This window comes from Dryas octopetala, chromosome 3, assembly GCF_963921425.1.
Source record: "Dryas octopetala chromosome 3, drDryOcto1.1, whole genome shotgun sequence".
NCBI lineage: Eukaryota > Viridiplantae > Streptophyta > Magnoliopsida > Rosales > Rosaceae > Dryas > Dryas octopetala.
The window spans coordinates 10,416,017-10,431,927 of record NC_141368.1 but is presented as its reverse complement, the minus strand read 5'-3'; the positions used below and the strand labels follow the sequence as shown (position 1 = coordinate 10,431,927).

The 15,911-nt window shown below is 37.8% G+C and overlaps 1 protein-coding gene across 3 annotated transcripts in view; it reads right to left on the bottom strand.

The window, feature by feature from the left end:
• LOC147290745 (WD-40 repeat family protein / beige-like protein) overlaps positions 1–14,256 on the bottom strand; it is a 29,245-nt gene extending 14,989 nt beyond the window's left edge. For all 3 annotated transcript variants that reach the window (XM_086235193.1, XM_086235194.1, XM_086235195.1), the window contains exons 1-11: positions 14,045–14,256; positions 11,032–13,120; positions 9,591–10,384; positions 7,910–8,683; positions 6,964–7,098; positions 4,670–4,774; positions 4,196–4,309; positions 2,864–2,940; positions 2,057–2,138; positions 1,454–1,783; positions 464–1,029 (exon numbers count right to left, since the gene is read on the bottom strand). In XM_086235193.1, coding sequence (XP_086091319.1) covers positions 464–1,029; positions 1,454–1,783; positions 2,057–2,138; positions 2,864–2,940; positions 4,196–4,309; positions 4,670–4,774; positions 6,964–7,098; positions 7,910–8,683; positions 9,591–10,384; positions 11,032–13,072 — 5,018 coding nt within the window. In that variant the 5' untranslated portion in view covers positions 13,073–13,120; positions 14,045–14,256. The remainder of the gene's footprint in view (positions 1–463; positions 1,030–1,453; positions 1,784–2,056; positions 2,139–2,863; positions 2,941–4,195; positions 4,310–4,669; positions 4,775–6,963; positions 7,099–7,909; positions 8,684–9,590; positions 10,385–11,031; positions 13,121–14,044) is intronic.
• Between the last annotated feature and the right edge of the window lie 1,655 nt (positions 14,257–15,911).

The following is a 15,911-nucleotide window of genomic DNA, read 5'->3' as shown; positions in this document are numbered from 1 at the left end:
TTTCATTAAAAGAAAAAAGGTTCCATGTACTGACGTAAATATGGACAATATATAGAATACGTTACTGAGGATGGTATCATAGTTTTCACTACAGGGAAAAATAGGATATAGCCATATGGTTGAGATAACAGTAAGTTAAACAGCCTCCTTAGATTTTCCTTTTCCTCCATTTTCTCTTAATGTTTGATTCTTTGTTCTCTGAATCACAAAAATGAAGCTACAGTTGTTTCTTCAGGATTTCTGCTTATGACACTAGTCTAACACCCACCAAGGTTCCATGATATTCCAAATCAGATACCCAACTAACAATGTCTTGCATAGGGAGTCATGGGCAGTTTACTAAAGCATCATTAATAATGAAAATCAATTCATTCAAAACAATGCTTAACTCACAGGAAAAATCAAGAAGATTCATAATTTAAATTTAAAAAAGAAAATGTTAAGGAACTTCTGGTTAAATCACCTCCACAACAATGCTGACGGTGGTTTCCTCCCTTCTGATTTCCCATCATCTATACTTACATTCATCTTGAGCAGACTGTCTTCACCATCATCTTCTTCCCTCATTGAAAGAAGAGCCATTCGGAGCATGCATAAGAATGGTTGGTCACTGTCCAATAACTGGTAGAGTGCTGCCATGCCTCCCATTCCCGTACCTGATCCACCACCTATGCCAAGTCCACCACCAAGTCCCGAATCATCTAATAGTAAAGCTTGGAGCATTGCAACAGACTTTTTCACCAAAGGAAGCTCAATCCAGTTTCCATTGGCATCCTTCTCCAGCGAAGACATCCAAGATTCCCGACCACTGCCGCCACCACCAAAGGCTGCTGTGTTTGAAGGAAGGCCAACACCATACCACAATCTGCTCCTATACTTCCACCCCACAGCTAAATCCATAGCACAGCTTCCATAAGATACAAAAGCACAGGAAACAGACCCATAAGGCTCAGCCGCTGCTGCAGCAGTAAGACGTTCCATCACTGCTGCAGATATTTGACCATTCGCATCAGCCATTGACGCAAGAAGCTGATCAAAATCTTACAAGCGTAAGTCCCATGAATAAAGATATTAATGTATGGGACAGAAGAACATCATAGAGAAATACAAAATTTAATTTTGATAAAATGGCCTAAGTAGAAAAAAAAAGGAATAGTACCCAACAATTGTTAGATATTAACCAAGAATAAGCAGAGAAGAGAAAAGTAAAGGCAAAAATTCATAATTAAACCAAAAGGTATAAGAGGGACAGTAGCCAAGAGTAAGATTATGAGAACCAAGCTAAAAGCCAGCAACATATTGATATGCTTTATAATTTTCTTTCTATATGGGGGGAGAACAAAAGTTTTAGATGCACAACTAAATGAAAGATATGAATCATATTATAAACAAATAAGTGTAAGAGTGTGAACACTTGCTCATGTATTATTTAGTGTATGTGCTGTTGACATACATCAAGAGGAAGTCCCCCAGAATCACCAGATAATGATTTGCGATCACCCAAAGCTCCCAAGGAATCTCCACCAACAGTATTCAATGAATTTGAGTGGGTATTCATGGGAGACACAAGAGAAAGGGGAGATGGAGAACTATCTACTCCACGTGAAGCGCAAGATAGTTTGCTCTGTAACCGTAAATGATCCTCGACAAGCATTAGTATCACAATTGCATTCTCTACTAAGGCCACAGAAAGCTGAGCAGCATTCTCTGCTTCTGCCTTAGCATCATTTGGTGATAAACCCTCTGCTGCCACATTAGCAGCTGCTGCAGCAATAACTTGAGTCTGCAGTAAAGGAAAAGCTAGATGTAGACATTATTGCATTTTCTTTTCAATCAGTAAACTTGAATAATAAAAGCAGTATATAGTACTTTTCTTACAAGTAAGGAATTAACTAAAATTGCAAAAAGGAGCATGGCCCTAGTCCACGGGAAGTAAACAAGGAAAAAACTGAGAGAGAGAGAGAGAGAGACAGACGGACATTTCGGGGATTTTAAGAAAGATAAGTAGTAGCTCAAAGAAGATACAATAGGTAATAGAATAAATTACAAAGGTTACCTGAACCTGGAGTTCTCTAGCGGCAAAGTCCAGCAAACCACCTAAAAGCCTCCTTTTAAATATGGGCAATGACTCTTCACGTCTTCCATACATGAAGCATATTAACCAATTAGGGTTATCAATCAACAATTAGGATTCGAAAATGAACAAAAACCACTAACTGTTAACAAATTTATTCTGAATTCCAACACAAGTTAAATATTACGGAAAGATTTTGGAAAATTTATTTGTGAATTCTAGATATTCTTCACAAGACACCTAGAAGATCCACAAAACCTTTTCCTTCCCGCTTGAATATCAAATTCCACTCATTGTCTATTCTAATAGAAAGTAAAGCGATCTACACTTTCAGTTATTTTACCAACAGGTACAACAAAGGTACCCTACAAACAAAGAAGCTTTGAAACAGTAAGCCATAGGCACACATGGTGTAGAATATTGCCAGTAACCGCAGCATAGAGCAATTTATAAATACAAATAGGTAATTTTTCCAACCCAAAGACCTCACAGGCCTCATATTATGTTGACAGGTGTTTGATAATTATTTTCTCGAAAAATATTAATTTCTTTTAATAAAATTTAGATATGATTACAAGTAGGAGTGGCAACAGGGATGTTTTGGACCAGTTCAGCACAACAAAGGTCACCCCTACCTACCACAACCACTTAAAGACAGAAAAACATATTATCAAGTTTAGAGCCGATTAAAACAACCATGAAAGACTAATTTCATGAAACTTAACAAATGATTCATATTTCACATTCTTGGAAAACTTCACAGAGTTAGCCAGAGATATAAGACTATACCTAACTCGTTGGTCTCCGGTGCTTGATCCACCCACAATAGAAAGCCACTCTGCACAATGAATTGTAGCTTCAATATCCTGTAAAGGGGAAGTGATAACAATATGAATGAAACTGATTAACTAGAAAATAAGTGATTCTAACAAGCATCAGACTTAACATACATTGATATAAGCATAGGTGAGATATACAGAAAGATCAGGACTCTTAAATAAATGCACATGTTCCCTATCAAATAACTAAATCAGTAAAGTTCAACAAATTGGATAACCACATGACAAAATCCGGCAAGGCACCTATAAAACAAATCAAGCCACTTTGTCAGTCAATTTTTAATAAGATTTGTCGATCACAAAATTTGGGTCACCCTCAACAAATAATTTGTGATTTCAATTGTTTAACTCAGCCTTCTAGTAAGAACCTTCTTAGAGGTACAAATGGAAAAAATATGTAACAAACAGTGGTCCTTGTGTCTATGGTCCAATGCGTGGGCAAAAGGTGGGTTTCGGAATGCCAAACTTGATATTCTAATCATTTCAGGTAAGTAAAACACATCTGTCTGTATAAAACCTAAAATCAGAGCAGAAACATTCAAACAAGCATGCGTAATGGCATACATGACGCATACTAGGCATTTAAACCCCTTTTTCTCTTTATCTCTTGCATGGGAACTCAATATCAAAACAAATGGGCATTCATATTTCCCATAATCACCATGGGACTGGACAGAATCTCAACTGTCCACACATAGACTCCTACAAAGATCCCAGAGCATGAATGGATCAGATCTGTGCAATACCCCAATCCTCAAGGGCAAATCATTTGTCCACTGAAGTCAAATGCATTGCACAAAAAATAACATGTGATAACAACTTCGACGTAAGGCACATATTTCATTACCAAAAAAAATAGAGTTTTTTTCTATCTCGGAAATTCCAAATTTATAACATTTCAGATATTGGCACTTCAGCAGAATTTCCAATATCTTACAGAAATTTCAAGAATCCTCACCCCAAAAAAAAAAAAAAAAAAAAAAAAGAAGAAGAAATTTCAAGAATTCATTTCAAAGTTTTTCCAAGGTACAGATCTGTTATACATGGATGGCTAAAAAACCGACTTCAAGTAAAACTTGAGTCAAATGCTGAGAATAACAAGACATGCACAAGAAACCATGACAAACAGAGGATGGAATCAGCATCATTAGAACAAAATATGAGCAAAAATCTTTAAACAATATGCATGATGCCAAAAATCAACATATACAGAAGCCACTATAACTACACGGAAAACCAAATTAAATGATGTGAACAATAAATATATGTAAATAGATTCCACCTTCCAGCCATCCTTCTGGCGCATTGAATGCTCTAACATGATAATCAGAAAGTTGTGAATGAGGTCCTCCAAGTCTCCAGAGCTTGCAGAATCAGAACATTTGCTTGCACCCATCTATAAAAAACAGGTATATAATATTTAGAACATGGCATTAGTGTATCTCCAAAGTTCCTAACCATTAAAACAGGTAAGACTGCATCACTAAAGGTAAACCTTTCTTACCCAAACTAAATGTCATATATCAAACATTTCAGTTGGGCCAGAAGGTAGTTTAGGGCTACAAAATGAAGGATAGTAATCCCCCTTCCTATATCACATTCCTCCATGGGGGTTGAACCCAAGAACTCCCCCTTGATAAAGGAAGAGATGAACCACTGACCATAGAGGCTGCTGGAATATTTCACACTTTAATTGCAATGCTGAGAAGACACAAATTAATAAGGAATTTTTGGGAATGATGTTAGAAGAAGTTACCTCATGGTTAGAGATAAGAACTTCAAGAATCCATTCAGGCCATTCCTCCATGTTTGTCAGACAGCTTCTATTTTCTGAATGACTGCAAGCCAAAAACAGAAGATCCTGAAATCATATAGAAAGGAACATCTCAGAACATGATATACAACATCAAGGAGAACTCAACAACCCATGTAAGAAAGAAATACAGCATGCATAAATAATTCTAGCCCTTTAGTGATTCCCTCTTACTACATTGTATTTGAGAAGCCTGAAAACTCTCATGTCTCACAAAGTTAAGCTGTCTCAACTAAAATTCAATATTTCCGAAGGCAAAGGCATTTGCCTACAAGACAAGGCATAATCCTCAGGCATTGAGGCATAAGCCTGTTGAGACTCTTAACTTTTATAATCCAAAATATATGCAAACAGCACTAAATAACATACAAAATTTATTTACCACAAACACCATAATCATAATTCAATAAATAAAACCTCATACAAGCAGAAAAATCAATCCCAAAGTGTTCAGCTAAAATCCCAAAAATATAAAATATTCTCATCCATTGATTACTAAACAAATCCCGATATGCGGAAATACTACCATTCAATTTTTCTAGTCTCACACTCCTTTCCAGTCAAATATTTATACATCATGTGGTAGAGATATGACACCTATTCCATTATAGTTCAACTTCATTTAAAGCAAAGGTGAAGTTCCCCTTTGTACAAGCAGCAATTAGAGCTATGAGCCTTTAAGTGTGGCCCAACTATCCAGTCTACCCCAACAGGCCTCCCTTTAAAAACCTCAAGCCAAGAACAATGCCACTACCATGTGAACCGTCTAAGGCAACCAATTCTCACTTGAGCAGTCCAGATTCAAACCTCTGATCACTTTTAACACTCAACACCCAGCAGCATGCATATTAACTGAGTTCACCATATATTTCACACCTACAGCCAATTGATTATTTATATTCATTGTTTGTATAGTAAACCCTTATCAAATTCACAAATAAAAAGGCTAAGAAGATGAATATAATGAGAGCACAATTTGATCTGATGGCCCTCATCTTTGTACTTGTTCTTGTGTAATTCACTTACTAGGGTTAATGCAGCTTCAGTACCAGAAAAGTGCAGAGAAAAGTTCAGATAGTAGTGGTGTGTCTAAGCTACACGACGGATAACGTGTCGGCACTGGTTCCAACGAAGGAGCAGTGTGAGTAAGGGTGGAATCAGTTTGGTAACCGAACCGATTACCCTGAACCGACCACCGAACCGACTTCGGTCGAAGGGCACAAAACGGGACCGCTGCCACACCGACTTCTGTCGGTTACCGACCATTTTGGAATCGGTGGGCTTCGATCAGCAATATCAGCGGTTCGAATCGGTGATTTGGTGGTTCCGATCTCCCCACTTCACAACCATTTCTAACACCAACATTGGTGGTTCGGTGCAGTTGCAATGCCGAAACCGAAATTTCAACCAACACAACCGAACTGATTGGTTCAGGTCGGAGGTTGGTTTTTTCGGTCAGTCGGTGAAAAAACCAAGCCCTAAGTGTGAGAGCAAAATTTTATCTGATGGTCATCATCTTGTTCTTGTTTTTGTGTAATTCGGTTAGTAGGATTAATGCAGCTACAGTACCATAAAAGTGTAGCAATAAGTTCAGAAAGTGGTGTTGTGTCTGAGCTATGCAACGGATAACGTATCGTCACTGATTCCAACAAAGGAGTATTGTGACTAGGGGAAGAGTATAAGAGACAGTGAACCAGAGTGCCTGTGTTACATTATGCAACAAGTAAATGGTGGCAGTGACCAGATGGAAACTATGGATATTTAGGTGGCCAAGTTGATTCAACTCCCATCTAAATGCAGCTTGAAAAACACCAGTACCATCAACTTCCCCATGATGTGTACACCATGTAAACGAGTGTTTGGCATGCCTTTTATGCAAGAGATGGACGCCTTAGCAAAAAGGGCTACATCCTTGAGGACTTCCACTAAACAAGGGAACACCTGGGGCATTTTAGCCTCGAGTTGCCCTAAGGCGTACCTCACCAAGACCTTTGCAAACAATGCTAAATTTATTAAAATCCAAAAAAGCTCTACCCACTTCATTCATTAGATTAACAATTGCATCTAGAAAACCACCTACCCTAACAAAACACATAATGTAGATTCAGTTGCAGTTCAAAATCTGCATGCACAAGTCAAGCAAATATTCAAATTATCTGTTCATTCATTCCAATCACCACAAAAATTCACATATAGAAGATAGACATGCAGCAGCATGGGAAACACAAAAGTGATACCTGTAGTGCTCGGCTTTGAAAAGCCTTAGGTGCATAAGGAAGTGAACGCAAGAGAACCAAAAGAAGTTGCAAATGTTCAAATTGATGACCAGAATCATAGAAGTTCAACCCATCATCAGTTGCAGAGGCATTGATCTGAAGAGAAAAAAAGAATTATATTTACATGTTCAAAATGTATGACCTTTTCAGCAAGCACAAAATATCAAATGAAACCAACATAGATCTCAAGCATAGACAATTTGCCACTTCAAAATTGCTTTACAATAATGTCAAGAGCGCAAGGAAGTAAAGGAACTTCTAGTTCAGAACATTGAGGTAGCAAATTAGAACGTTGACAGTAGAAAAATTATTTTAAACGGATATCTTTGCCATAGAAAGAAGGTGCTAATGGAATCAAAGGAACATTACAGATGTATTCGAGAATGAATAAACAGAAATTAATTAAAACTATTTTGAGGAATAAACTTAATCATAACAGCGACAACAACAGACTAAAGCTCCAGAATACCATAAGATGATTATAAGGCCAAAGGTCAATTAATTCCATAAAGACTTTAGTTCTCATGGTGCAAGAAACACAAGTAATTATCTGGAGTGAAGCAGCACCATAGAAAAGGTGCAGCAGAATTGAAACTGCAATGTTTGACTTATTCATGAGATTTTGCAGCTAAAACCACAAGCCCAAGAAAACACCTTTGAAAAGGTAAACAGAGTATGAACCATGTCATGGAAAAGGAACTCCATGAGATCCTTCGCCATAAAACAAATATAACATAAATTTTAACAAACTAGCATATATATATCACAAATACTGAACTCAATGATTACAAGACCCATGTCAGGCCAAACGAGCTTTTACCAAGAGATCATATTTGCAGGAATAAAATTGTTCTTCATAAACAAACACATGACAACATATGAGCACTGAAAAATAAGACAGTCTTACCGATGCCCCCAACAGTGCTGTATATACATTGCTGGTCAAAAGCCTATTCGGTGCCGCTTGGAAAGCCTTCTGTAAAGCAAATAGTAAAAGGGAAACTTTATCTTCAAACATGGTACCACCTCCATCATTCAGTGCACTACCTACAAGGCTGTTTGTCATATCTGAGGGAGCACGTGAACCAAATTTTAAATACCCAGATGCAACAAAAGCACCTAAAAGCCCGATGATTCTAACAACAACCCCATCACTTTTGTCAATATTATAAATATTATTCCTTGCATTTTCAGCACTAATTGATAGAGGTATACCACCCAGGTTGTTTGTAAAAATACTTTCTGAAGCAGAAGTCATTCTTTCAATTTTCGCAACAGGGGAAACAGCAGTAGGGCTGCTACCTCTGTCATGGGATTGAGATTCACCAACTTTCTCATGCAAATTAAGTTCCCTTTCCTCTGATGATCCTACTTCGTTATCCTCAACTTTCTCATGCAAATTAAGTTCCATTTCCTCTGATGATCCTACTTCGTTATCCTTTATTTTTTTTTGAGACACCCCAACACCACCATCTGGCTCAGGTCCCTGGACTGACAAAAATTCATCATTCTTGGTCATGGATTCTGGAATACTATAGTCGCCAGCTTTGGCTTCTCGTTGCAGCAGAACAAGAAGGGTCTCTACCCCACCACAATCTAGAAATGCCTCTGCAAATGTCTGAGCTCTTGATGTATTTGGCTGAACCACCAACCTGTAAATCAGATGCAATACCCTCGCAACCTGGAAGAAGACATTAAGACAAGCTCAAGCATGAACTATCAAGCATAATATATCAAAAAAGCCACAGTTTTTGTTCTCATTTATTACTAATTTTAAAGTGAAAAGGCATTAAGTGAAGACCAAATAGAATCAAAATCCATGCCGAAATTTTTCCATTAATCGTATCATTGCAATCTTAACTTCCACAGAAATGCACTAACATGGTTTACCATTTCAGAAAATAGCAGGGTGAGGCAAAAAAAACCAATTGCTTATGTTTTTAGTAAGAGGCATTTTTAAATCTCATAAACCTGTAAGTTTAATATAAAAGTTTTCAAACTAATCCCTCTTCCACCCTAAATTTACTTCCAATGCATTAGTAAGGAATGGACGATGTGATGCACATCCAAAGTTAGGCAATTGGACATTTGGACCATAAGCTCATACTAGGGGTGCAACTCATCATAGTAAATAAGAATATTGTGTGCCATACTACATTACTACAATAGCCACTAAATACGATGCTCTAATCTTAAAATTTCCAAGTTAAAGTGAAATTGGCGGGTTATTTTAAAATCTACTACAGGTTTGGTGTTGCACAAATAAAAAAGGGATCCACTTCAAAGAACAAAGTTATCATGTGTCTCCATTTTTTTCTTAATAGAATAATATACTAATTTTACTGTTTTAAGTTTAAGAAAAAAATTACGGAACCAAATTATTATTCTTCATCAAAAACCCTAGCACCACTACTGATGAAATCTGGGAAGCAAGCATTAGGAAATCACATGAGTTGAAAGCCACAGACACAAATGAAACATTCAAATAAAAAAGTTGTGGGGGAGGGGAGAATATGAACCATATTAAACACATACCATGCATAATATAAAATATATCTAGGGAAACAGTTTTTGCAAAGTAATTTTACCTGATTGCGTTGTGGGCAGTCAACCATGAACCCCAGTAAACAACGAATGTCATATGAAGCCAATGAAGGAGGTGCTGCTCCTACTAGAAGTTCAATAATGACTAAAAGTTCATCAACCAAAGCATTCACTTCACCCACTGGACGTGTTGCCTCATTAAGCGAAAGAGAAAAAGTATTCACTGAATCCTTTTCACGAATTGTCCAATAGCATCTTCTGCAACTGTCAAGAAGCATCTGAATGGCATTAGCATCTCGCATTATTGATGACTCTGGGAAAACCATATCTGCAAGTGATGAAAGAAGCTTCTTCTGTAGCCCATAGTTACATAAGCTCCATATTTTTAGATCCAATAACAATGTACTGAAAAGCTGCACCTTGAGTGCATAATTCTTCTGTTGAGATTGACATAGGGATAAAATGGCAGCAACAAGTTCCTCATCTCCCACACCATTTTCCTCTCCAGCATGAAGTGAAGACAAAGTTTGCAAAAGATAGTTTAAGATTCTTGACAGAACCTCAGGCCCTCTGGTACGACACAACTCTTCATTGTTCCTAGGGTGTTCGATAGCCATGCAAATAATTCGAAATATTGGCGCAGCAAGAGCAGTGGTAGCCAAAGACAAAGGAGGATTCCCTTGTTGTGGTTCCAGGCTATCTTTATCCACATTGCTAACTGCCAGAGGAAGTAAGGACATAGGACCTCCATAGGCAAAGGCCCACAAAGCTGCCACAGGTCGCATTCGTGAAGCAATATGTACCTGCCCAAGAACCTCAGCTGGTCGTCGAGCCATGCCTGAAATAACATTAATAGGTAATTGAATAAAGAAGAGACAAGTACACACCACCAAGTGACTCAAAAATAAATAAATGCATCACCTCCCACACCCAAATTTATTAATAAAAATTTACAGCATGTTTGGGAGGAAAGAAAGAGGGAGGAAAAAAAGAGAGAGGAATTAGAAACTGGAGGTGAAAATATTTTCCCTTGTAGGAGGCAAGAAGGAAAGAGAAAAAGAAATTAAAGGAGGAGAAAATTTTCCCAAGCGCCCACCAAATTTTCTCTCCAGAAGTGGAGAGATGAGGTTTAATTGTTAAAAGTACTACTTTGTCCTTAAGCCAAAAAGAATGTCTACAATTATATTGAACTTAAAAGCAAAATAGTAAATTGCTCTTCTACGCTTTCCTTTCCTTCCTCTTTTCTTCTCATCCAAACAAGGGAAAATTGTTTTCTTTAAATTTCTATCTTTCCAAGTTCTCCCCATACAAAAAAAAAAGGAAAGAAATTTGAAACTCCTGGTGTATTTTCTTTCCTTCCTCATTCAGCATCCAAATATAGTGTTAGTGCACATGACCAAATCCAACATCCATTGTAGATTTTGTTTGGTGATTATTCATTGTAATTTATTCACATGATATTGATAAAAATAGAAATAACTTGACCTGCAGCACCACTAGGGGAAGCATCTGGACAGAATCGCCCGCTAAGCAAACTGGGGTGGTAGAGAAGGTGAATGCATCCTCCTATTTCTGCATCCAAAAGTGAACTTTCCTCTGCCATATTTTGCTCATTCACATTCGTTGCTAACCATGGCAGCCCTGCCCCATGACCAAAAGAAGGGAGCACATCCCCTCCCCTAGAAGCCAAACGTGACATCCTTTCCGGGCCAATTGGTTCCTTGAATATATAAACAGGCCCCATCTCAGCAAACAAAGGGCATTGACGGCGACGACGTTGTAAACCAGCCATTGTAGGAGGAGGGTTTGTCCCAATGCAGCAAAATGCAAGTGGCTTAGAGATCCGAGGGAATTCAAAAGGTCGAGTTTCATACAACGATCCATCAACATACAATCTTAATTCACTCTCTGCTTTCCCAAGCAGCCCCTGCTTGCAAGTATGCTCTAGACCAATAAAGTACCAGCACTGCGGCTTGAATGCATGAGTAAAATGTAAAGAAGCCTTCTTACCCTTTCCACTACCACTTTCAACCACCAAAAACTGTGCATGGAAGTATGCCTCTAACCCCTGATTGTCAGCAGATAAGAAACTGAAAAGCCGTGGCATGTGTGCTGTGCCTTCACCAGCAAGTGCACTGGCAGCAGCAGCAGCTGACATGGCAGACGATTTCCCTGATTTGGCAGCAGCAGCAGCAGCAATTGCTGCAGCAGCGGTTGCTGCATTCAATGTATCTGCAAATGATTCAATGTAAATCCATGTCGCAAAAGCATACCCATTGGTGAATGGCCAACGGCTTTCCCCTGGACCAAGCAAACCTGAACTTTCACCATCAAACTCAAAAGTACATGCTGGTCCCCTTGACTCCTTTCCACCCATTGCTTTCTCCAGTGCAAGCATTAAGCGGGTTGCCCATACAGTTGTAAGTGTTCTGGTAATGACTTGAAACCATCTATGCAAATCAATGACACTAAGTGAATGCCCTGCTAAGTATTGAATGCAGTAGCATAAGGGAGTTCCATCCCATCTTATTTGCTCCATCGAATTAACATCCTTCACAAAAATCCTCTCCGCTGAACTTAAAAGAACTCCTAATAAACCAGCCATTGAGCACATTGCTCTGTTTCTTGTACAAGCCCGTAATATTGCAAGTAACCCCCTAACCATCCGTGTCCGAGGAGACATGATAACATCACTATCACCAATCCAAGGAAGCCAAGGAATAAGCTCACCTGATACAATGGCAGCCCGAGAGTTTAGCATTACGCTAGGAGGATTGTTATCCTCATCTTCTTCAAAACTTTCAACACCACCCATTGTTGCAATAAGTGAATCAACAACCAAGTAAGCAATGCCCTCCATTTCCTCCCCACTTCCAAAACTCTCTGCACCGCTAACAATATTCTTCAGCTTGTCCAAACTTTCAGGCTTCCCCATGATGGCAGAATCCACTAAATGCAATAACTCCGGAGATACATTTGGCATAGCAGGTTTTGGCCTTGGTTTTGGGGGTGAACTAACAGGAGAATAACTCACATCCCCATAAAAAGCAGAATCAAAACTAGTGGATGACATAGATGGTTTGATAGAGTGACCAAATTGTCCATCCTGCTCTGGGTTCCAGGCAGACTGATCATGTTGCATTTCATCAACCACAGAAGAATTAATTTCCGCTATAAATGTCTGTGAGGCATCTTCAAACAGACCAGATGATTGTCTAGCAATATCTGAATTTGATGATCGATTTGAGTCCACATGACCACCCTGAGATGCACCAACAGTATTAGCTTGATCTTTCAAAGAAACCTGCTCAAATTGGTCTTCATCCACAGTTTTAGTTACAGAATCAACCACCTGCAAGGTTACGCTATTTTGTCCTACATCAACTACATCACCATCAGTATTATAAATATTTTCCAGATGAGATGGATCAACATTTTCCTGTAAACCACTAGCCACTTCACGATTATCTGAATCCTTCCTGCAATTTTTTTCAACCTCCTCCTTCCTCTCCTCTTCTTCTTCCATTATAATACAGCTCTATAAATCATTCGAACGATGCATACACTGAGTTACCTACAAAAATATAGAAATAAATGAGGTGTGCATATCATTAGAGTCAACCCAGTGAAACGGTTCAAACAATTAAATGAATCAACGGGGTTGACACTAGGAGAAAATAAAGCTATTAATTGGCAGTGAATAACTTTTAAGCTGCAAATGGGATACCAATAAATTCAACAAAATCATTCAATATTCACACACTCTGCCACCCAAACAGGATAAAAGTTATGGATGCTATAATCAATTCAAAAACATTTCTGACCGGTGAAATCATAAAAGACATAAATTTTCACTTTGGGCTACAAAAATTCATTCAAAAACTCCCAAAGAAGCTTTCAACCCAGATCCAGTTTAAACATTTTTGTATAAGAAACAATCTCCATTTGGAACTCTTCTGGCAGTCTATTGCTTATTGTACCAAGTTGGGTTCATCTTAAGTAATCCCAGTTTCATGGTAGTCCATTAGTCTTAAGCTTAGTTAATGTGTGTACCCTTTGCTCAAAATTTCAGAAGCCAAAGGATGCGGTTCGCAAAGACTACCCTTTAAGTCACAGAAAAAATAATTACAGGGATTCCAAAGATCTACCTAGGAACCCAATACAGTCACATGTGCATTTACTCATACATATGAACCTACATTTACTTGGTTTGAACTATTGAAACCGAGATCGACCCAGCTGCGCATTGTGGATTACATGAATGCAGAAGATCGATCATCTTCATTACACTACTAACCTATGTGTGTATGAGTATGTATAACGCAACCAACATATGTAGCAACGATTCAAGGTTGTGGTAGCTAAAGAAATGCGCAAAGAAAATGCACAGATCAGACAGAAATAACCATTGATATTCAAAATTCAACAAAAATAAATAAACAGTTATGAAAATGCAAAGTGCGTCAACGAGGGAGGAGATTAAAAATTGATTGATTACCTTGGAAAAATAGGATCCGGAAATGGCGATGAATTTTGCAGCGATTATTGATCCAGAAAATGGAAAAGAAAATGAAAAGAAAAAAAAATTACAGAGAAAAGGAGATAGATGTTTTTCAGAAAGAGAAGGCGAATTGGGCGCGCGAGAGATGGTGGATTTCGCAGGTAATAGAAACAAGAAAGCCTGTGGGTCTGGTGGTCTGGTTAGTGGTTGCCCAGTCAAAAATCAAAAAAAATGAAACCCAAAAATTATCTTTTATTCTATAATTTCTATTTACGCTATTTACCATGCCATGCTTACTTATTTATTTTTTCCACCTGCCCAATGAGGAAAAAGCTCAAAAAATGAGGAAGGGAAATATAAAATTGAACCTCTTGTAATTGAAGCCTTGAAGGAAATACCAAAATGGGAGGGGCCTAGTTAATGTTTTTTTTTCTATCAAAAGCTTCATTGAATGTTTGTACTAGTTTTCCACCGTAAAATGTTTTATTTGGTTATGCCCTTGGGGGTCTAAACCTAGTAACTTGTGTGGATGAGATATTGAAAGGGGTGGTGTCGATTCGGTTTGGCTCGATTTTAAGGTTGAATCATGAATCCAATCTATTACAAGAAATCGGTTCGAACTGAACTGAACCAAACTTAAACCCTTTCGATTCGACCATTAAAATTATTCACAATCGAACTGAACCAAATTTAAACCCTTTCGATTCGATTCAATCGATTTGAACTGTCCTTTTTGAAGCCTAGAACATTCTAAATTATTTATGGAAGTTTAATGCAACAACTAATAAATTAAAGAAACTATAAATTTATTAAGATTACAGTCCAAAAGAAATTTTTTTTTTTAAAGGCAACATGAAATCAAAGTTGAGATTACGATCCAAAAGATTACAAAAAAAAAACATAAAATCAAAGTTAACATTATAGTTTCAAAGCAAAACGATGTTGTTTCACTAATAAAATGGAGGTCATTGGTTTGGTTCTTATGGTTTTTTGAAGATCAAAATCAAACTGAACCTAAGGGATGGTCGGTTCGATTTTTGTCAAAATCTAATTTTTTTCGATTTAATTCAAGTTGGTTTGGTTAGTTTTTCGATTTTCAAACCCACCCCTAATATTGAGATAAAAAAATTATAATTAAAATAAATTAATAGGTCTTTATGGAGAAATTATTCAATGTTCCGGATACACCACGTGGCATATCCCAGTGGTGTATCCATTTCACTCAAAAGTTGCTACATGTCCCCGTCTCCTCCCTTCTTCCTCCCCATTCTTCTACAACAAAAAATAATTCAGAACTTGAAAACCATTTTAGGCACACACCTCATATGGTCCAACCCCAAAAAACCCACATCAAAACTCACATTTTTTTTCAATCCATTCTCTGTTCAGCTCTCTCAAATGTAAAAAACATAACTTTTAAGCTTCATTATGTGTCATCCATGGAAGCCACACCATTTTAGCCACAGACCTGGATCCTCTGCCTTGTTTCCCTGCAAGCCTGGTACCAGGCTCAAATATGAGTTTTTGAAGACAATCTCTATCTCCCTACTCTTTCTCTCTCTACTTTGTCTTCAAAGGCTCATATTTAAACCTAGTACCGGCCTTATAGAGAAGCAAGGCAGGGGATCCAATTCCTTTAGCCACACACTCAGCCTTAATTTTCCTTTGATTGACTGGTTGAAAATGCCCAAAATCTATTGGAATCATTCATTTTGTATTTCTCAACAATACTTTTAGATTACCAAGCCACCCAGATGGATACCCAAATCTCCTTTCAGACCAAAATTAAAAAATAAAAAAATACCAAAAATCTACAAAATTCACACTTTTCTCACACATACCCATCAATTCATTATTCGCGGCA